The sequence below is a fragment of the Salmo salar genome, chromosome 10 (assembly GCF_965601325.2).
Source record: "Salmo salar chromosome 10, fSalSal1, whole genome shotgun sequence".
NCBI lineage: Eukaryota > Metazoa > Chordata > Actinopteri > Salmoniformes > Salmonidae > Salmo > Salmo salar.
In genome coordinates this window covers 36989530-37010563 of record NC_138300.1, presented here as the reverse complement: position 1 = coordinate 37010563, position 21034 = coordinate 36989530, and the positions used below count along the sequence as shown (strand labels likewise).

Below are 21034 nucleotides of genomic sequence, written 5' to 3'. Positions count from 1 at the left end.
AATAAATAATAAATACACAATCTACAATTTTTTTTTTTTTTATTTAAGCCTCATTTCACTTATTTGCAATGCTGGATTTTCAATTGACTTTCTACTGAATCTATACAGTAATAGTATTCTGCTGGATACAGGATTGGATGCATTGAGTATATCAAGCACACTAAATACATGCCAGTTGGGTTAAAGCCATTCTGTGCTTGTGACCATAAACAGAGGATGCCAGACCTAGCATAAATCAATCATTAGAGTCACTAACCTATTATGAACAGGTAGATTTGAGGGGACCTGGCATCCATACTCTGCACCAGCTGCTCACCCCAGCTTAATGTCCCTGAGCATCTCCCAGACAGAGCTGCTCTCTATAATGTGGGCCCTGGCCAGAGACATCCGATCCCGCATGCTGTCAACATGGGGCTTACTGGTGGCCTGGAAGATGAGATCACTTTCATTATCACAGGGGGAAAACTTGATGAACTCTCAATTTTAGCCGGCTAGCAAAAACCTGGCACATTGACAGAAATGTTTATTAATGTGCATTGTCCCTGATGAACCTAGCAAAGTAAAGTAGCCTAACTTTGTATCAACTTTATCGTTATAAACAATATTTGTATCGACTATATCTTATCTATGCATAGTCACTTTACCCCTACCTATATGTACAAATGACCTTGACTGACCTTTACCCCCGCACATTGACTCGGTACCGGTTTCCCCTGTTTATAGCTTTGGAATTGTTATTTTATTGTGTTACTTTTTATTTTATTTTTTACTTTAGTTTATTTTGTAAATATAATTTTTTTATTGAACTGCATTGTTGGTTAAGGGCCTGTAAGTAAGCATTTCACGGTAAGGTCTACACATGTTGTATTCGGCGCATGTGACAAATAACATTTGATTTTGATTAGATTTTTTTTATCAACTAATGCCAAGTATCTTAATTTTAGTTTTTCATTATTATTATTACTTAATATCCATGTCAATATAATGTGTGAGGACTTAGGGGTGTCTTCTTTCATCCTTACTTTGGCTATAGTCAGCATCCCCTTGACTATCTCTGTGTTGTTACGTACAGGTAGAACTCTGAGATTGCTGCCAAGGAATCTGCAATAGACCACAGGATCCCTCAGTTACAAAGCACAGCACTAACATAGCCATGTGACCGGAAATATTGTTGCATCATTCAAAACTACTGGTCATTTGAATGTATTTGGGTCAATACAGTAGGATAATCGTTTAGAGGAGGAGTGATCATTACTGTGAAACTACACTAGTCCACATTAGCCTGTAATGTATAACATTTGCACATGTTAGAATCGTTCCAGACAGGAATAAAATTGTCTGCTATAAAGTATAATAAAATAACCATACCTGTGCTGTATCACTGACATGATGTCCAGTTCCTTCTTCCCATAAAAAGGGGCTTGCAGGAGAAGGAAACTATTGCGGTGAACCGTCACAAACTTCTTGATCTTGTCAAACAGTCCTGCTTCCTCAAGGTTCTCTGGTAGTTCTTGTGGGTTTATTATGAGGAATGCAATACCTGGACAACCCACACATACATTAATTTATAACACAACTTTGGTTTTGCAGACTGGCCTTGGGCTTATGCGCTTTATTTGCTAGATTATGAGGGAGTCAATGGATTATCACAAAATATCTAGGTAATGCCCGACAGAAGTCTTCTGCAGTCTTTTAATAGGAGCAAAATCCTGCAGTTTTTGAAGTTACGACCACATTAGCTGAAAGGTATCTGATGTCATGACAGGCCCAGGGGACAGTGTATATGGCGGGAACCCCCTTACAACAGGTGTTAGGTGGCACTGTGACATCGTCCTCTTGGCATTGGCAATGTGATAGCCTAAAGACACCAACTGCGGATCTCTAGTATAGGCTAGGGTGACCAGACGTCCCCGTTTTCCGGGGACAGTCCCCGTTTTTGGCTGGAGCTGTCCCCGGAAATGTCCCCGTTTTTAACTATGTGTTAAAAACAGACCGCAAAGTGAAATATTTTACTTGGCAAGAAAGACCGGGCAGCACAGCCTACCGGTTGAGGTCTCAATCGCGTTGTGCTTGTTTAGGCCAAGAGAGGGGGCTGCTCGCTATAGCAGCTTCGTTCACTCTTCTTCTTCTACTAACTACTTGCTCGCGATAGTTTTAGAGAAAACTGCTGTGGAAAACTCGACCAGAAGCTAGCAAGTGTCAAGTGAATCCACAACATCACCACAAACGTCTTTTCAAGCCAGGTACGTTACAATCGTTTGAGAGACTAGCTAGTGATGTTATAATGTCACAATTTATTATATAGATAGATGATCTGCTCTATAAGGTTTTAAATAGGTTATGCTAGCTAACATTAGCTATGTAGACTAAGTTAGCTAGCTAAGTTAGCTAGCTACTGTTATGGTAGCTAGGTTAAAAAACGTTCACATGTAAACATGCAGTGGACGGGCTATTTTGGAAATATGATTATATTAAATTAATGCACAATTAATTATGAGAATATTTTTGTAGATTACAATTTTAATGGTTTAGCATTATAATAAGTAGTGTGAAAATATATTTAGAAATGTTCATGGATAACATTAGCAGTGGAGTGGAAGGAGAGGAGAAAGACTGGATAGGAAGAAGACTGAAGGAGATGGAGGAGGAAAGGTAAAGATATGATTACAGAGCCTGCCAATGTATTATTCTAAACAATGCTTTTGAGATAAAATATAAAAATGAGGCAAGCAATGGGAACCTGTTAACCAAAGTACTTTATCTAATAGTATGCTGTTTATTAATACAGATTGGAGAGGAAGGAGAAGGGAAAATTGAGGGAGTAAAAAGAGTGATGCAAGGAGAGAGTAGAAGAGTGAGGTGGAAAGGTGAAGAGAAGGAAAGGAAGAAAGAGAAGGAAGATGAGTGAAGAAAAGAGGAGAAACATTGGAGGAGAAGAAAAAGTTAGAGAGTAAGAAGAGTGACACGAGGAGAGTGAAGAAGAGCAGACAGAGGAGATACAATGACTCTTTCCAAGAAACAGAAATGCACTTTTTATGAAAAACATGAGAGAATTTCCATTTATACGCTCAGGTCAAGACGATAGAATGGTTCACTGCACCCGTTGTAATTCCTCTCTTTCAGTTGGCAGCCGGAGAAGAACGGCAGTGGTAGAACATCAGCAGACCATAAATCCTCTCTGATTGCCCGTGTTGGTATACCCTCTGTCACCACATTCTTCAAGAAGGTAGAGCCTTCCCAAGAAGAATATGGTTTAGCTGTGCAGGAGGGTGTCTTTGCATACCACACTATGCGACACAATTATAGTTACAGATCTATGTACTGCACAGCACAACTGGCACGGAAGCTTTATGAGCCAAAGTTTACATGTGCTAGGACAAAATGTGACGCCATAGTGAGTAACGTGTTAGCAACATGGGCAACTACTTTGGTAACACAGGACCTAGACCAGGTTGAATTTGTGTCCCTGTCCATTGATGCGTCCAATCATGGACATGTAAAGCTGCTGCCAATAGTAGTCAAATATTGTAAGATATATGATGGCAGCACATCTGTGGAATCAAAACGGTTTGATTTTGTTGAATTGAACAGAGAAACAGCAGAGGAAATTGCAGCTGAGGTCCTGGTGGTCATCCAAAAATGTAACCTGGAAAACATTCTCTGCCGACAACAAATACCAACTTTGGAGGACTGAATAGGCTGGGGAGGGTCAATGTCCATAAGAAAAGTTAAAAATGCTCTGCAGCGGGAGGTGATTGGCTTAGGTTGTCCTGCCCACATCATTCATAACACGGCCAGAACAGCTTTGGATATGATTCCACTTGATGTTGAGTACCTGCTCACAAAGATATTTGGATATGTTCATATTTTCACTGTCAGAGTAGAAAGACTGAAGGGCTTTTGTGAGTTTGTTGGCCAGGAGTACCATAACATTTTAGGACACAGCAATGTTCGCTGGATGTCCATGCTCCCTGCTCTAGAAAGAGTGCTGAAAATGTATGTGCCATTGAAATCCTTTTTTCTTTCTGAAGACAAATGCCCTGTTGTCCTGCGAACAATGTTCGAAGATCCACTGACTGAACTTTGGCTGGCCTTTGTCCATTGAAACTTGACCATTTTCAGTGACACGATCAAGATGCTTGAAGGCCAGGACCACTGTGCTGTGGAGTCCGCTGCAATTCTGAGAACCATTGAGGCAAAATTGACTGCAAGACGTGATGACAACTTCATTCCAGTTTTGGTCAGAGGACTTCTGAGAGAGCTAGAGGAAAATGGAGCCATGTCTAAAGAGAGCTTTCTCCAAACATCCCAATCATTCTTCACTACTTGCAAGCATGGGGAAAGCACACAGATAATCTAAAAGATTTACATTGTCAACTTTTAAAAAGGCAACCTCTGCGTGAAGTGATCCAGAAGGCAGCAGCCACACTGCAGGAAAAATGCTCCAATGTGACCATCAATGAGGATGCATTGTGTGACAAGGTTATTGGCCTGCAAGAGTTCCTAAAGGGGGGATCGCTTGAAGAATGGAAAACATCTGAGACACCGCTTAGTCAGAGACGGAGCGCGGTGGTTACCCACTTCAAAGAGAATGACATCCCACTCACTAACCTGGCTAGATTAGCGTCTGCTGTCACGTGCTTAGCTGGAAGTAATGCACCAGTCGAGAGTGTGTTCTCCCAAAATAATGATATATGGACAGCAGCAAGAAATAGGTTCACTGTTCCTACCATCAAGGCCATGCTTATTGTGAAGATAAACTTCAACCTCCCCTGCCAGGAGTTGGCCAAAGACTGAGCAATCCTGAAGAAAATACATTCTTCTGAGAAATATACAGATTAGGTTGGTATGAGTATATTATGTAGTTACCAATCTCATCAGCATCTTATTTCTTTATTATGTTGTTAAGTATTTCACATATACTATTGTCTGTTTTTCAATTTTGCTCATGTTCTCTTCTGTTCTTATTCTACCAGGACCACTGAATGGCTGTTCAGATCGGACAGTTGTCTTGTCTGTAGTGTTTGTGTAATATAGTTGTTTTCTCTATCACAGTGAGCCTGTTAGACTAAATACATGAAACTGGAATTGTCCCCCTTTTTTATTTCATAGAAAATAAAATTTGATATTTTAATTATATATTGACCGCCTAACTGGAAATGTCCCCGGTTTTCATTTCAGAAATCTGGTCACCTTAGTATAGGCATACATACTGTACCTTTGAAGCATGAATCAAATAACGTAATCCAAATTGATGATTACCTGACTGCGGGAAAACAATGGATCCCGACTTGACAGCGTCTGAGAATCGGATCCGATGGTGCTGTGCAAGAAGCATCCTGGATGTGTCATGATTCTGTGTGTTTTAGTAGGGTAATGTTTTAGCTGGGTAATGTCTTGATGAAATCTAATAAGCTGTAATAATCAAATTGTCAAAAATATTGACTTAATATCAATATCGGGAAGAACTGAATTATACAACAGAAATGGTCAATTTTGGCCCAAGCTAGCTCGCTAGCAACTTCTTTGGCTAGCCATTTGTGGTGTTAAACGTTACCTGAAGTGATGTGCTGACTATAATTGTTGTTTTCCATTGAGTTGTCCTGTCATTACCGTTGGTAGTCATTATTGGTGGTAGTATGTAGCTAACTGTATTCACCCAAAATAAGATATGGTGCGAAGTTGGATAACAAACCAAGTCTGTTTTGCCCGAATGAGCGGTGCTGAGTTGACTGGAATCTAACGACATCAAGGAGGCACGCGAAGGAGGTGTGAGCAAGACGTCACGGGACCCCAAAAAGGTGACGCAATTTAGGTCATTTCACGTACAGCAACAAACACCCAAGTGTATCCCTCATTTTAACCCGACATGTACAATACAAATCTATATAATTTCACAAATTATGTTAATTTAAAAAAATGATCTATTGTATTTTCACTATCACCAACCCCCCCCCCCCCCAAAAAAAAAAAATTCAACCATTGTATTTAGAACCAAACATTTTAATTTTCATGTACACAATGAATATAAAGCCAACAGACCAACATGTTCTCTAGTTTCTGTGAACTCCACTGTCTAACCATCATCATGAGTAGAGAGCCATGAGAAAGACATTTTATTTTCTTCTTTCTAAAGGTTGCAAACACCAAGTAAACAGTTAAACTTACATAAATGTCCACATGCACAACAGCTTATTTGTGTTTAAACTCTCAGTCCATTAAGTATATAACTGAAGATGAAGGGGCAGTGCTTGACTTGGGCAGGAGCTCACTGGAGCTGAGTTCCGGCACATAAAATGTTCTACGGCTTGAGCTCCTGTTCATCTTATCGAAAGGTATTGTGGAGCTCCTTTACCTAAATATAAACAGTACTGGCACCCAAAATTAGTACTGGAACCTATTTCAGTCCAAGTCAAGCACTTTGAAGGGGACTGAATGCGAACAAACAAGCTCAGTTTGAGAGTCCGAAAAAACTGAAAGCTCATAAAAAGCAGCATAAAAGCATGAGACAGTCAACCACTAAATAGAGGATGACTCAAACATCAAGACAGAATAATTGTGGTACTGTAGATGTCAGTAAACCAAAGACATGTTGCAGAAGTCCAGAGAGAAAGTGTAACAGGTCCCGCTGATAGATAGTACTAAGTGTCTGTCTCAGAAGAAGTGTTGTTTAGTTGATGAATCCAGAGAGAAGGTTGATAAATCCAGAAAGAAGTTAACATAGTGTCTTCTTAGTCCTTAAACCTGTCAATCAAGTGATGTGTTTCTAACTCCAAGATGATCCATTAGTCCTTAATTCTGTATAGGCGTTTGTCAGTGATACGTTTCTAGCTCCACTACCCCTGCGGAGAGGCAGCATCCTCGGGCGAGAAGCTGGTCACAGTGATGCTGGTTGTGGAGTCCTCCAGGGGTGATATGAGCTCTGCCCAGCGTTTAAATGTCTCCTTCTCGTGGAGCAGGAAGGTTTGCTGGGTGTCCAGGCAGTCCCGGGAGATGGACAGGGTCTACTTGATGAGATACTGGGCTAGGTTTAGGTCCTCAGGGACTGGGTTTATGATGCCAAGACTGGACTCCTGGTCCGAGAGGAGTTGCTTCAGCATGCTCGTGTCACGCTCCGCAAACTTACCACTCTCTTCATTGTAATCTTCCTCTTTGTTGTTCTCCTCCCTCACTGTGCTCCTCCTGCTCCTGTTGTCAGAGGAGCTGAGGTGCTCAAAAGCTTGTCTCACGTTCAGTTCGTAGTTGGTAGAGAGGGCTTTGGAGGGGCGTCAGTCATGTGTACAGGTTGGGGTTGTTGTTTGATCCAGTCGGTCTCATTGTCCTTCAATGTCCCCTAAAAACAGTTGACAATGACATAACGATTCATCTAACCATAAGTCCATAGTCATTACACAGGTATTCTGCAGGTCACTTCTTTCCGTTATTATCCCAACATTTAGATTACTAAAGTTTCACCCTTAATGCAACTGTGTCCTCTTAACATCCATTTAATAATCAAATGACAGGATGAGTCAATAACCTGTCCTCTATTCCACTAGGAGAGAGGCGGGAGGCCCTCATTTCACCATTGTTGGTACCTAGTTACAGACCAATGGATTATAATATGAAATTGTTGATATAATGTAGAATTATATCATATGCATAAGTCATGAGTAGTCACTGACCTGGACTGTGGGTGATAGATAGGATGGACAGCTGCCTTAAAGGTCAAGCACAGAGGGATGTAGTTGTCTGGATGTGTCTCTTCTATCCACCAGTAAAAAACACAGTAAGCCATTCATTGCATTGCATTGCCAGCGCTGGTTAGTGAACTCTGAATAACTCAGTTTGCTCAGGCACCAGTGATATGTTTGAAGAAATAAACCGTGCAGGTATCTTTAACTAATGAATAGAACTATTGTATTGTACAGATATGATTATAATACTGTCACAAAAACCTAAATTCAGGCAGAAATGATTTACTTTGCAGTACAAAGGGAAGTACATAGGTTAATCTAACATTTCCCATCTGGTTTTATGTACAGTTTCTTTGTTATTAACACTGCTTCCATATCACTGTAAATAACAGATCCATGCTGGCAATGGATGATACAATTGATGACAGCAAAAACAAGATTGATATGTTTTGCACTGGGATAGAGCCTAACTAGGGTGCATCCCAAATGCCACCATATCCCCTGTATAGTGCACTATATGAGGAATAGGGTGCCATTTCAGACGTGACCCCTAACGAAGTAATTGCTTTGCTGTATCATATGAGTGAAAAAAGAGAGACATGGAATATAAAGATTGTTCTAGACACACCACATACAGAAAACTACCAGGCAATACCACACGTCTATTGAACCAAACCAGCATTACAGAATAAAACAAGTAAAAAAAGAATGAAGTAAAAACAAACATATTGGGTGGAATAAATAAAAAGACACAACAAATGGCATGTACTACTATCATGCAGATGTCTTTATAGATAAGCAGACAGGTTAGAAGGGTCTGACGGGTCTGACAATAAATAACAAAAACAAGCCGATCCTGGGTAGGCAAGAGTCCCTGTAGGTAAGTAAAACAAAGATTGACATCTTTCTCAAAAGCAATCTGGTCGTAATGACAGCTTAGTTTTTGTGGATTTACCCTCCAAATCAACTGGCCACTTTGCATATTATTGTGTAATTTGATTTAAAAAAATTAAATCTTGGTTGCACGTCTTCTGCATGAAATACAAATTATGGAAACATCAATCTAATAAATAATATCATCAGCTGTGGCTTAAAAAAGGCCAGGAGCTGTTGGATTTCGTTGCATTCACTAAAAGAAACAATGAAAAATCATTGAATATTTGCATTTTTATGTACATCAAAGTGCATTAGTACAACTAGGACTACATCAGTCCGCCACACCTTGTCAGAAGGCAGGGGGTTTCTAACCAACACATGACACACTACTTTACACTAAGGATGCATCCCAAATGGAACCCTATTCCTTACACAGTGCACTACTTTTGACCCTTTGGGCCCTGGTCAAAAGTAGTGCCTTATTAAAGGGAATAGGGTGCCATTTAGGACTCAAACTTAATATTTTAGTATCGGTTCTCATTGAAATCAACATTGCTTTTTTTTCATAAGTAATCTAAGTAGTCAAGGTCAGAATGCCTCTGAAAAAAGGTAGTTCAGTTGTTATAAGATGATTATAGCTAAGCTACTTCTGCACGTTTCTTGATTGACCAATCTCCATTTTTTTTTTTTTTACAGATATTGGTGTTACCAATTCAAATCAAGGGATTGGTACACAGATGTTTTGTGCATTTATAACAAGCTTTCAGCTACAGTATATGGGCATATCAAAAAACGACCCCCTTATCCAATTTGAATTTGAACTAGTTAAGTAATCTGTATTATATTCATTTTGAGAGGAAGGGGATAAGTGTACGTGTCATAATGCAAATGAATAGTCTGAACATCATGTTATATCAGACAGAGGAGATTGTATCTTGCAAAGGGAGAACTAATTAACTAACTATGCCTTGACTAATGGAGTTTGGCTGGGTGGGGAGGGAGAATGGGTGAGGGGTTTGGCTACAGGGTTTAAATTAGGTGGGTTCCTAGATGTAGATCATTATACATTACCTGCTGGGGATTGTGGGATAGCTGCATGTACAGGAGAGCCCCCTTTCTGCTGAGGGTAATTTAAGTCTGATCTCTTGCTGTCTACATGCACAGGTACAGATGCTTGGCTAGGCTTGGTTGAGGGGTTCTTGCATGGTGATCCTCCATTGCTGTACTGTTCAGCAGGCCGGAGGTCTAGGTGGCAGGGTCTCTCCCGTTCCTGGGGAGGCAGGTCAGTGGGGTCATGGTCCAGAGAAGGGCAACCAGGGCTGAGCTCTACTCCCTCCACTTTGGTGGGGTTATGGTCATCTACCAGAGGATCCTGGATCTCAGTGAGGAAAACAATGGGTTTGTTGTTGGACTTGTGCTCGTTGCCTTGTTCCTGCTGCTGCTGTGTGCTTTTGGGAAAGTCTGATGCCAGGTGCCCCCCAGAGTGAGAGACAAAGTTGGGGACTGACTGAGGGGCCGGAGAAGGGTCGCTCCCGAAGACGTCGTAGGGCGTGAGGGGGTCATCAGGCTGTTGCTGGGGCGGAGTCTGCACCCCGCACTCCTCTGATCCCAGCTCCTCACACTCGTCAACAGAGATCAGAACAGAGCGGCGGAAGTTAGAGGCTGATTGGTAGTCCAATTGCTGCTGCTGTTCGTTGTCTTGACCAGGGTCAACTCCGTCCTCGAAGGCCATGTTCACAATGCCCTGAAACTGAGAAGAGGGGTCGGCAGGAGGCAGAGGGGCCTGGTGACCAGGAAGAACCTCCACCTCTGACCTCTCATCCTCTTCCTCAGACTCCTCGGACTCCTCAGAGGAGAAGAGCTGGCTGTCGGGGACCTGCTTCACCGTAATATTGGCCTGCACCTCCTCCTCAACAGGGACCTCGTCTCTGTCCCTGCTCAGCCAGGAGCGCGGCCGTTGCTTCACCCCTTCCTCCTCGCTGGTGGTCTCTACCTCGCACCCCTTCAGCCTCACCTCGACCCGCAGCCCACCATCCAGCATCTTCAGCTCCTCAGGCGTACTTGTGTCGCTACTACTGCGACCCAGGAAGTCATGGCAACGCATGGTGCCGCCCCCCTTGGATTCGCCGCGGTCGTTGGAGCAGCAGTCATCCACATCGTCCTGGGAGCCCCCGGCGTCGTAGTCCTCAGAGCGAGGCTTGATGTCGTCTGATGAGGTGGTGGCACTGCCGGATTCTGACTCGGGGCTGACCTGGTGGTGCAGGCTGCTCCACGAGTCCTCCAGAGGGCTGCTTGGGGTTGGGGTGTCCAGCGGAAGGTCTGTGGCTGAGCCAGGAGTGTGTTTACATGTGTGTGTCCCCTCTGTGTGCTTAGCAGGCTCTCCGTTTATGAGGTCATTCCCATTAAATATGTGGTTGATTGCTGGTGGCTGACTGGACAGAGCCCTGACTCCTCTTGTGCAGTTAGGTTTACCTGGTTGTTTGGCAGACTTCTGAGGACTTAGCGTAGGGCTGGCATTCAGGGGTAAGGAGAGGGAGTCCCCTCCTCCACTGTGGCCCTGGGGGCCTGGTGGTAGTGGGATGTTATGAGCTGGACTCTGCTCGGTGGATGTTGCTACTGGCTCTGAGGCCTTCTCTCTGGGATCTGAATGTGAGGAGACCCTCTCTGCTCCGGAACCAGTGTCATTAGCCTGCTGTGTCTCTGCAGAGGTTTTACCATTAGATCCCTCTTTCTCTTTAGCTGCAGGCTTTTTGGATGAAACGACAGAGGATATGTTTTTAACTGGCCCCGCTGACTTGGTTGAGGCTTTCTCTGTAGGAGATTCAGAGGTAGCATTCTGCTTTGGTCCAGGTTTGGCTGTTGATAGTGGAGGCTGTTTGGAAGGAGAGGAGCTGGAGCTGGCTTTTACTGGTTTAGAAGTAGATTTGGCCGTGGCTGCGGTAGCTGGGGTGGTCTTCCTGGCTGCTTTGTCTGCTGAAACTTTGGAGCCATCCTTATCCTCCTCTTTCCTGGGAGACGCAGGCTTTCTGGCACTCAGGGATGACCCAGGTCTAGAGACTGCATGAGAGGAGAAACATATTTCAATACTTTGGCCCACAGTGAGATGATGTTAGGATTTGTATTGGAAAAACACACATGCACGCATGGACGCACACACGTCCACGCACACACGTGCGTGCACACACACACGGTTCTGCCTCTCACCATGGTTCTCAGCTGAGCCTGTTGGTGTGCTCATCCCCTTTGTGTCTGCTCTGGCTCCTGTTCCTACAGTTGTTGTTCTTCCTGTAGCGAGGAGCTTGGCTTTATTGGCCTCTCTGGTGCTGGGCTTATTGGTAGGGCTGATCAGGGAGATGAAAAAAACCATCAAATCAAAAGAACAGCACCGGAGAACAGACAATTAATCCTGACACTCACAAAATGAAAGCCATTTTAATTGCTTAAAAATATGTTTAATTTAGGACAATAACAATCATTCAATAATGGATACAAAATCAAAGGGTCTGATAACACTAAGCGAGGAAAGCGCATAAACCTCAAAAGACCATGGCATTAACAAGTACTGCAATGTATCGTTTCACCGATCTCTGTATGGACTAGCAATTACCACTATATAACAGTGGGGGGCAGCACAGTTATTTCTACCATTTCTTAGGGATGGTCTACCAAAATTGGATGTTCTGATTTCGGGTGCAGTGCTGCTTACCTGTTGGTCTTTGTGGTGTCTGTTTTCTGGGGAGGTTTGGTCAGTGGAGATTTGGTCAGAACTTTAGCCTGGGTTTTTGTCTTAAGATCTAAAACATAGAGGATCGTTAGTGTGTTTAACCAAACACTGATATTTATTGTTGGAAACTGTCTCATTTCAGAAAATGAAAACTGCTCACTTAGAATGAGGGATTAAGAGGCAGAATTAATTTATACAGCTTACTGGGGACAAATAGAGCAACAATAAACACAGTTTTGAGGGGAGAAATGCTAATTGAATTCATGAAATCCTCAAAGTACAGAGATGATTCCATTATAAGGAGAGCTAACAGGGATGTGAGAGCTAGAGGCTAGGAACTGATAATAGTACTGCACATCAGAGCCAAAATATTGCACAATCAGAGCCAATAACATAGAGCTGGAGTAGAGTAGATAGATGGGATGACTGGGCTGGTTAGAGGGAGGGAGGGAGGGAGGGAGGGAGGGGGAGGGAGGGAGGGAGGGAGGGAGGGAGGGAGGGAGGGAGGGAGGGAGGGAGGGAGGGAGAGCATATGGCACTCTGAGTCTCTCCCTTTCTCTGTTGCATGAAAAGGAGGGACAGACCGGCTGAGGCCCTATACTCTGATCTGCACCTTATTGAGTCCTTTTCACACACATACAGTGAGGGGGGAAAGTATTTGATCCCCTGCTGATTTTGTATGTTTGCCCACTGAAAAATAAATGATCAGTCTATAATTTTAATGGTAGGTTTATTTGAACATTGAGAGACAGAATAACAACAAAAAAATCCAGAAAAACGCATGTCAAAAATGTTATAAAATGATTTGCATTTTAATGAAGGAAATAAGTATTTGACCCCTCTGCAAAACATGACTTAGTACTTGGTGGCAAAACCCTTGTTGGCAATCACAGAGGTCAGACGTTTTTTGTAGTTGGCACCCAGGTTTGCACACATCTCAGGACGGATTTTGTCCCACTCCTCTTTGCAGATCTTCTCCAAGTCGTTAAGGTTTCGAGGCTGACGTTTGGCAACTCGAACCTTCAGCTCCCTCCACAGATTTTCTATGGGATTAAGGTCTGGAGACTGGCTAGGCCACTCCAGGACCTTAATGTGCTTCTTCTTGAGCCACTCCTTTGTTGCCTTGGCCGTGTGTTTTGGGTCATTGTCATGCTGGAATACCCATCCACGACCCATTTTCAATGCCCTGGCTGAGGGAAGGAGGTTCTCACCCAAGATTTGACGGTACATGGCCCCGTCCATCGTCCCTTTGATGCGGTGAAGTTGTCCTGTCCCCTTAGCAGAAAAACACCCCAAAAGCATAATATTTCCACCTCCATGTTTGACGGTGGGGATGGTGTTCTTGAGAGGGGGTCAAATACTTATTTCCCTTATTAAAATGCAAATCAATTTATACCATTTTTGACATGCGTTTTTCTGGATTTTTTTGTTGTTGTTATTCTGTCTCTCACTGTTCAAATAAACCTACCATTAAAATTATAGACTGATCATTTCTTTGTCAGTGGGCAAACGTACAAAATCAGCAGGGGATCAAATACTTTTTTCAGTGCATTCGGAAAGTTTACACATTTTGTTACGTTGCTGCCTTATTCTAAAATTGATTAAATCGTTTTCTTCCCTCAATCTACACACAATACCCCATAATGACAAAGCAAAAACATGTTTTTAGAAATGTTTGCAAATGTATTAAATTATACAAATTCTGACCTTTACTCAGTACTTTGTTGAAGCACCTTTGGAAGCGATTGCAGCCTCAAGTCTTCTTGGGTATAACACTACAAACTTGGCACACCTGTATTTGGGGAGTTTCCTCCTATTTTTCTCTGCAGATTCTGTCAAGCTCTGTCAGGTTGGATGGGGAGCATCGCTGCACAGCTATTTTCAGGTCTCTCCCGAGATGTTAGAACGGGTTCAAGTCCGGTGATGCTGCCACCACCATGTTTCATCGTAGGGATGGTGCCAGGTTTCCTCCAGTTGTGACGCTTGGCATTCAGGCCAAAGAGATCAATCTTGGTTTCACCAGACCAGATCATTTTGTTTCTCATGGTGTGAGAGTCATTTGGTGCCTTTTGGCAAACTCCAAGCGGGCTGTCATGTGCCTTTTACTGAGGAGTGGCTTCCATCTGGTCACTCTCCATAAAGGCCTGATTGGTGGAGTGCTGCAGAGATGGTTGTCCTTCTGGAAGGTTGTCCCATCTCCATAGAGGAACTCTGGAGGTATTTCAGAGTGACCATTGGGTTCTTGGTCACCTCCCAAGGCCCTTCTCCCCTGATTGCTCAGTTTGGCCGGGCGGTCAGCTCTAGGAAGGGTCTTGGGGGTTCCAAACTTCTTCCAATTAAGAATGATGGAGGCCACTGTGTACCTGGGGAGCTTCAATGCTGCAGAAATGTTTTGGTACCCTTCCCTAGATCTGTTCCTTGACACAATCCTGTCTCGGAGCTCTACGGACAATTCCTTCGACCTCATGGCTTGGTTTTTGCTCTGACATACACTGTCAACTGTGGGACCTTATATAGACAGGTGTGTGCCTTTCCAAATCATGTCCAATCAATTGAATTTACCACAGGTGGACTCCAATCAAGTTGTAGAACCATCTAAAGGATGGTACATTTAAACAGGATGTACCTGAGCTCAATTTTGAGGCTAATTGCAAAGGGTCTGAATATTCATGTAAATAAGGTATTTCTGTTTTTATTTTTAATACCTTACAAAAAATTCAAAAAATCTGTTTTCGCTTTGTAATTGACGGGTATTATGTATAGATTGATGAGGAAAAAGTAGTATTTAATACATATTAAAATAAGCCTGTATTGTAACAAAATATGGAAAAAGTCAAGTGGTCTGATTACTTTCCGAAGGCACTGTACACCCACACACACACGCTCACACAAAAACACAAACACAAACTCTCTCTCTCTCTCTCACACACACACACACACACACACACACACACACACACACACACACACACACACACACACACACACACTGCTGCTGTCCCATGCATTTAGACAATCAATGCTTCCCATTTCTATACTGTTTAGACACACTGTGTCTGTATATATTGTATACTTGACATAGCTCACTGTAATATATATATATTGTTGTACATATCATTCATAGTATATCTTTGTGTACATTAATCCCATGCACATACGCACAGATAGTTTTTTGGATTATTGTTATATTGTTATTTGGATTGTAATTTGGATTTGTTTCCGATTTTTCTAGATTTAAAAAAAGATTTTGACTTTCGCTGCACCTGCTTTAACATCTGTGTATGCAACCAATAAACTTCGATTTTAGTCTACAAACTAGCATACACCGTCACCACAGGAGCTAGGACCAGACTTGCGGTGGAGAAACAATTGGTCACACCCCTGTGTGTGAGCTGTGTGGTTTTGACCTTCAGCTCTGCGGCTTTTTTGGGTGTCTGTTGCCACACAGGCTGTGCTACCTATATGGATGTTAATTCCGTGGTGCTACCATTGAACTGATTAATACGTATGAAAGGAGTGCTTTCTGATTCATCTTTATACACACCACTACTGCAATGCGTTTCTACTTCAATATATTCTCTCTGTCTCCCTGTTTTATTTATTTTACCTTTATTTAACTAGGCAAGTCAGTTAAGAACAAATTCTTATTTTCAATGATGGCCTAGGAACAGTGGGTTAACTGCCTTGTTCAGGGACAGAACGACAGATTTTTACCTTGTCAGCTCAGGGATTCAATCTTGCAACCTTTTGGTTACTAGTCCAATGCTCTAACCACTAGGCTACCTGCCTAACTCATGTAAATCACTCTGCTACTTATTCTTCACAAAACCTACTACCATTCATTTCTGAATCAAGCTAATTTTTCAGACACTCTAACTTTCTGCCATAAAATGAAATGAATGTCATCATAACAATGAGTGAATTAACCCAGCGGCAAAACTGGTTAGAATGACGTCATTACAGCGTCATTATCACAACGTCATTACAGTGTCATTGTCACAACGTCATTACAGCGTTATTATCACAACGTCATCTGTTTCAACACATCTTCCTTCCCCTGCTGGGAGGCAACTTAATAACATTGGATGTTAGACAAGGGAAATACAGTTTCCCAGCTGGCAAAATGAGTTGAAAATCATTACAAAGTCATTATAATGTATTTTCAACCAGTTTTGCCCACTTGGGAGCAAGTTAATTATGTTGGATGTTAGACCAGACCTGGCATGGTGGGGCAGTTGCGTGGGCTTCCGGAACTGTTGTCAGGAGAGGCACTGCCTGAAGTGGAGGGGGTGGTAGTGGCGGGGTGGGCCGTGCTGCTGTCTGCCCCCTGAAGAGAGTCACTCTTCCCTGCTGTATTCTTCTGCAGCTTCCCTGGCCTGGCCTGAGCTGTGGAGGTGGTGCCTGGGGGAGAGGTCTTGGGCCTGGCTCCAGGGTTAGGGTTAGGCTTCCTGTCCTGGTCCATAGTCCCCTTCCCCCCTGTTGGGGACCCCCTGGGTCCGTTAGCGGTGGCTACCTCCCTCCTAGCCCCCCCTGGGCCAGCCGTACCGTTGAGCACTGGTTTGGCTGATGTGGAGGTTGTAGTCTTGGCTTTAACCGTGGTGCTCTGGTGGTCGCCTGGCTGCTTGGTCTTGACGTTCTTTGCCCTGAATGGGCCAGTGTCTCCAGGCTTGGTAGCACCAGTCCCTCTCCCTGCGGTGGATGGGAGGCCTGGCGTCCCCAGCCCATCTGACTTCATGGTGGCTGATGATGCAACCGCAGTGCAACTTCCTGTCTCTGTGTTCCTGATGACCCAAATGGTCCTGTGGACAAGAAGTCTCTCACAAGGAGCTGCAGGAACTCAAGGGCATCTTACACCCCTCGGCTGCTAGAGAGAGGGGGGGAGAGGTTTGAATGGAAAGATCAGATCACACAACATCATTTAGGATAATGGAGTAGTAGTCTACAGACTTGATTCAACAACTAAAGACTGGGATGAAGCAAGTTTGATCTAACCTGTAATTACCTGTAATTAACCTGTGATAGAGAAAGTGATTAGCACTGATTTTGCAGATAGCGGCTAAAAAGGTTTTTCATGATATGTTGGTTTACCTACATTAGTTGAATCAATGCACTAATTGTAAGTTAATCGCAATAAGAGCATCTTCTAAATTCCCAAAAGCAAATGTTAATTCGATAGGATTGAATAATACTGGTGAGGATGCCTGCATGTGACTGAGCTGTACTGTACACTCAGGCTTGTAACACAAAAGCAACCCTCATCACATCTTTCCAGGTTCTGTCTGCCTTGTGTTACTCTTCATCAGTCTGATACGACACAGGCTGTGTGTTTATCACTCTGAGGGGCTGAAAGGTAATTGCTTTCTGTGTCAATGATGAAACTACAGTCATCAGCAGCAGAATCAGTGTGTGTGTGTGTGTGTGTGTGTGTGTGTGTGTGTGTGGTGGGGGGGGCGTGTGGCGTGTGCGTGAGGCCCAGTCTAGTGTTTCGACCATTCACATTTCTGTGTCAGTGTGCAGTAATTACAGGCTTTTAAAAGTCACCATCCTAGATCATAATCACACCGTTACATTTACATTTGAGTCATTGAGCACTTAGATGCTCTCATCCAGAGTAAAGTATAATCAGTCCATGCAACTTAATAAGCATCCTAACCACATATCATAACCATTACATAGGTGTATCTGTGTTATAGATGGGAACATGTCACACAAGTCAGTTTTAACAATACAAGAAAATAATAAAACAATAGCTAGGGAATTAAATAATAAATAAGCTTTTATCATGCATTACCTGTGAGCTGGTGAATACAGGCTTTTCCCCAAGTCTTCTACTGTCTCTTTTATCAAGAGCAGCTATGGGAGAGGCATAATTAAATGAACACATAATTAAAACAACACATTTAAAACTTGGTTAAATTACAATCACATTCAAAAACCTTCAAAGCACAGTACTCATTCAAAAAACAGGTTGCCACAAACATCTTTCAAGACACATTGACCTGGTTCTGTCTTGCATTCTCAACACAAGGAGCATTCAATTTGATGGGTATTTTCCATGTGAACTGTACCAACATGTCCCTGAGATATCAAATCCATGACATGTCCATTGAAGAGACGATACTATAACGAGGCTATTCCACCTAAGACTTCCTGATTTTGATTTAAATGAGATACAGAAGGTGAAACAATGTGGAGAGGCTTTCTTTTAATCAATGAAACATCAGTCAACTGTGACTTCTGACCAAGAAAAGACTTCACAGCACATCCTTCTATTTCCCCAGAGATACTCCAAATAAAGATCAAACCGAAGCACCGAAATGTAGTTGAGTGTGTTTGTGACTGTGTGACTGTATGTGTCTGTGTTGGTGGTGTATGATGTGACGTGTGCGACTACATTACCTTATGCAACTATGCATATTAATTCTATGTGCCTTGTTGTGAGTATGTGCATGCGTATGTGTGAGCTATGTTAGTGACAGAGAGAGATTTCAACAGTATGGAATGTCAATGGAATTTTAAAACCAAGTTCAATAAATAATTCATGCCATGCATTTCAATGGATCACAAAGCTATACAGTCAAAACAAAGCAGTGCATTATTTGTTTCTCAGCGAATGCATATAGTTATGTGTAAAATCCACAAATCCACAAATTCAACCCTCCACCCCACCCCTTTATTACAATACAGAAGAGAACATGGTGCAGTTTTAGCCTAGTTGCTAGCTACAAATTGGCTTAAAATGGGGTGAGTGACTGACTGACCCTCTTCCTCGCCCAAACAACAGATGGACCTCAGGTCGTGTCTGTTTGTGCTCTGTTTTGTTCTGCAGCTGTGCTGAAAGCAGCCATTTAATGTCTGATGTTACCCAGAGGCAGCAGCAGCAGTAACATATGCTTCATGGGCTTTGGTTCCTTCCTCTCGAATCATGCAGAGACAGAGCCTGTGCTTCATCACTGTAGCCCGGTCCCAGATCTGTTTGTGCTGTCTCTTGCCATTTCCTATGGTCATTGTCACTGTAGCCTGGTCCCAGATCTGTTTGTGCTGTCACTTGCCATCTCCTATGGTCATTGTCATGCCAAGCAAGATCAAACACATTGAACATATCTGTAATATCCCATCTGAGCTTAGAGAAACAGAGCTCTGGCTGTCTTCTGCAGTGAGAGACAGATCAGATCACCTCCCAACTACAGCTAAAGCCCCGTAGAATAAAGATGTCCTCCCTTCTCTTACCTGCCAGTATCCTCTCTCTGTGCTTGGAGGGCAGGGTCTCCCATCCCTGCATGTGGCAGACAGAGTAGAATGACTGGAGCAGGAAGGTCCACAGCCTAGCTCGCAGAGCACCAATATCTCGCCTAAATGGCTGGTTGAGAGAGGAGAGGAGAGAGGGAGAGAGGAGGAGGAGGAGAGGGAGGGAGGGAGGGAGCTCGAGCAAATCAGCAGCTGCTTAAAAGGACCCATCACCATGGTAACCACCCCTCCTTTCCCTCTCTCACTCTCCCTCGCTCTCCCTGTCTCTTACAGAATCCACTTGAGCTCCCTTGAGCTAAATGGATGATGTCATCAGCTGAGGCTACTCCTACCTCCTCCACATCGCCTCAATGTTTATAAAAAAACAGAGCTGGAGGGTAGGGAGAAGCTCTCTTTCATACACAAATCCTTCCTCCCGTCCTCACTCAATTCAATTCAATTCAAGGCACTTTATTGGCATGAGAAACATATGTTAACATTGCCAACTCAAGTGAAGTAGATAATATACAAAAGTGAAATAAACTATCAAAATGAACAGTAAACATTACGCTCACTCACTCTCTCCCCTCCTCTCCCACTCTCTGGCTTTCATCCCCTCTGACTACTGGCCACAAGTAACACAGAGACAGATTAGAGAAGGCCACTCCTATGCCTCATCATGCTTTCTCTCTCTCTGTCTGTGTCTCTCTCTCTCTCTCTCTCTCTCTCTCTCTCTCTCTCTAATCCATCCTGCCATATTCCCTGTAGGGATGTATGATTTAACACAGACAGCCTAACCCTGCCTGCAGCCTATACAGCTCTAACCAAGCCAGGCTGTCTACAGTCTGCAGCCTTTAGCGGTGTCACACTCCCCTGGGAGTAATTACATAGGCATAACGGGGCTCTGGAACTACACTACATGACCAAAAGTATGTGGACACCTGCTCGCCGAACATCTCATTCCAAAATCATGGGCATTAATATGGAGTTGGTCCCCCCTTTGCTGCTATAACAGCCTCCACTCTTCTGGGAAGGCTTTCCACTAGATGTTGGAACATTGCTGCTGGGACTTGTTTCCATTTAGCCACAAGAGCATTAGTGAGGTCGGGCCCTGATGTTGGGCGATTAGACCTGGCTCGCAGTTGGCGTTCTAATTCATTCCAAAGGTGTTCGATGGGGTTGAGGTCAGGGCTCTGTGAAGGCCAGTCAAGTTCTTCCACACCAATCTCAACAAAACATTTTTGTATCTCCCTCCCTTTGTGCACAGGGGCATTGTCATGCTGAAACAGGAAAGGGCCTTCCCCAAACTGTTGCCACAAAGTTGGAAACACAGAATCGTCTAGATGTCATTGTATGCTGTACCGTTATGATTTCCCTTCGCTGGAATTAAGGGGCCTAGCCCGAACCATGAAAAACAGTCCCAGACTATTATTCCTCCTCCACCAAACTTTACAGTTGGCACTATGCATTCGGGCAGGAAGTGTTCTCCTGGCATCCGCCAAACCCAGATTCGTCTGTTAGACTGCCAGAC

The 21034-nt window shown here is 43.4% G+C and overlaps 2 protein-coding genes across 2 annotated transcripts; both read right to left on the bottom strand.

Annotated features, from left to right (window-relative positions):
• Positions 1-42: 42 nt before the first annotated feature.
• On the bottom strand, positions 43-5930 carry c10h1orf146 (chromosome 10 C1orf146 homolog). The gene is made up of 5 exons (XM_014123100.3): positions 5558-5930; positions 5263-5356; positions 1369-1540; positions 1023-1101; positions 43-426 (listed from the first exon to the last, which is right to left on the bottom strand). The coding sequence occupies exons 1-5, from the start codon at positions 5747-5749 to the stop codon at positions 313-315; spliced, it is 651 nt and encodes a 216-aa protein (XP_013978575.1). The 5' UTR covers positions 5750-5930; the 3' UTR covers positions 43-312.
• A 171-nt stretch (positions 5931-6101) lies between these two features.
• LOC106560312 (uncharacterized) lies at positions 6102-19500 on the bottom strand. Its single transcript, XM_045687714.2, has 7 exons — positions 19038-19500; positions 18068-18129; positions 16495-17140; positions 12259-12346; positions 11757-11893; positions 9624-11609; positions 6102-7333 (listed from the first exon to the last, which is right to left on the bottom strand). Exons 3-7 carry the CDS (start codon positions 17009-17011, stop codon positions 7314-7316), a joined length of 2748 nt encoding a protein of 915 aa, XP_045543670.2. The 5' UTR covers positions 17012-17140; positions 18068-18129; positions 19038-19500; the 3' UTR covers positions 6102-7313.
• Between the last annotated feature and the right edge of the window lie 1534 nt (positions 19501-21034).

Coding starts and splice junctions, on each gene's coding strand:
- c10h1orf146 (XM_014123100.3), bottom strand. CDS start 5,749: ATGTCGTTAGATTCCAGTCAACTCAGCACCGCTCATTCGGGCAAAACA. Junction 5,357..5,557: donor TAGTCAGCACATCACTTCAG/GTAACGTTTAAC, acceptor TAAAACACACAG/AATCATGACACATCCAGGAT. Junction 1,541..5,262: donor CATTGTTTTCCCGCAGTCAG/GTAATCATCAAT, acceptor TGGGTTGTCCAG/GTATTGCATTCCTCATAATA.
- LOC106560312 (XM_045687714.2), bottom strand. CDS start 17,011: ATGAAGTCAGATGGGCTGGGGACGCCAGGCCTCCCATCCACCGCAGGG. Junction 12,347..16,494: donor CAACTGCCCCACCATGCCAG/GTCTGGTCTAAC, acceptor TCTATGTTTTAG/ATCTTAAGACAAAAACCCAG. Junction 7,334..9,623: donor TATCCCACAATCCCCAGCAG/GTAATGTATAAT, acceptor AACTGTTTTTAG/GGGACATTGAAGGACAATGA.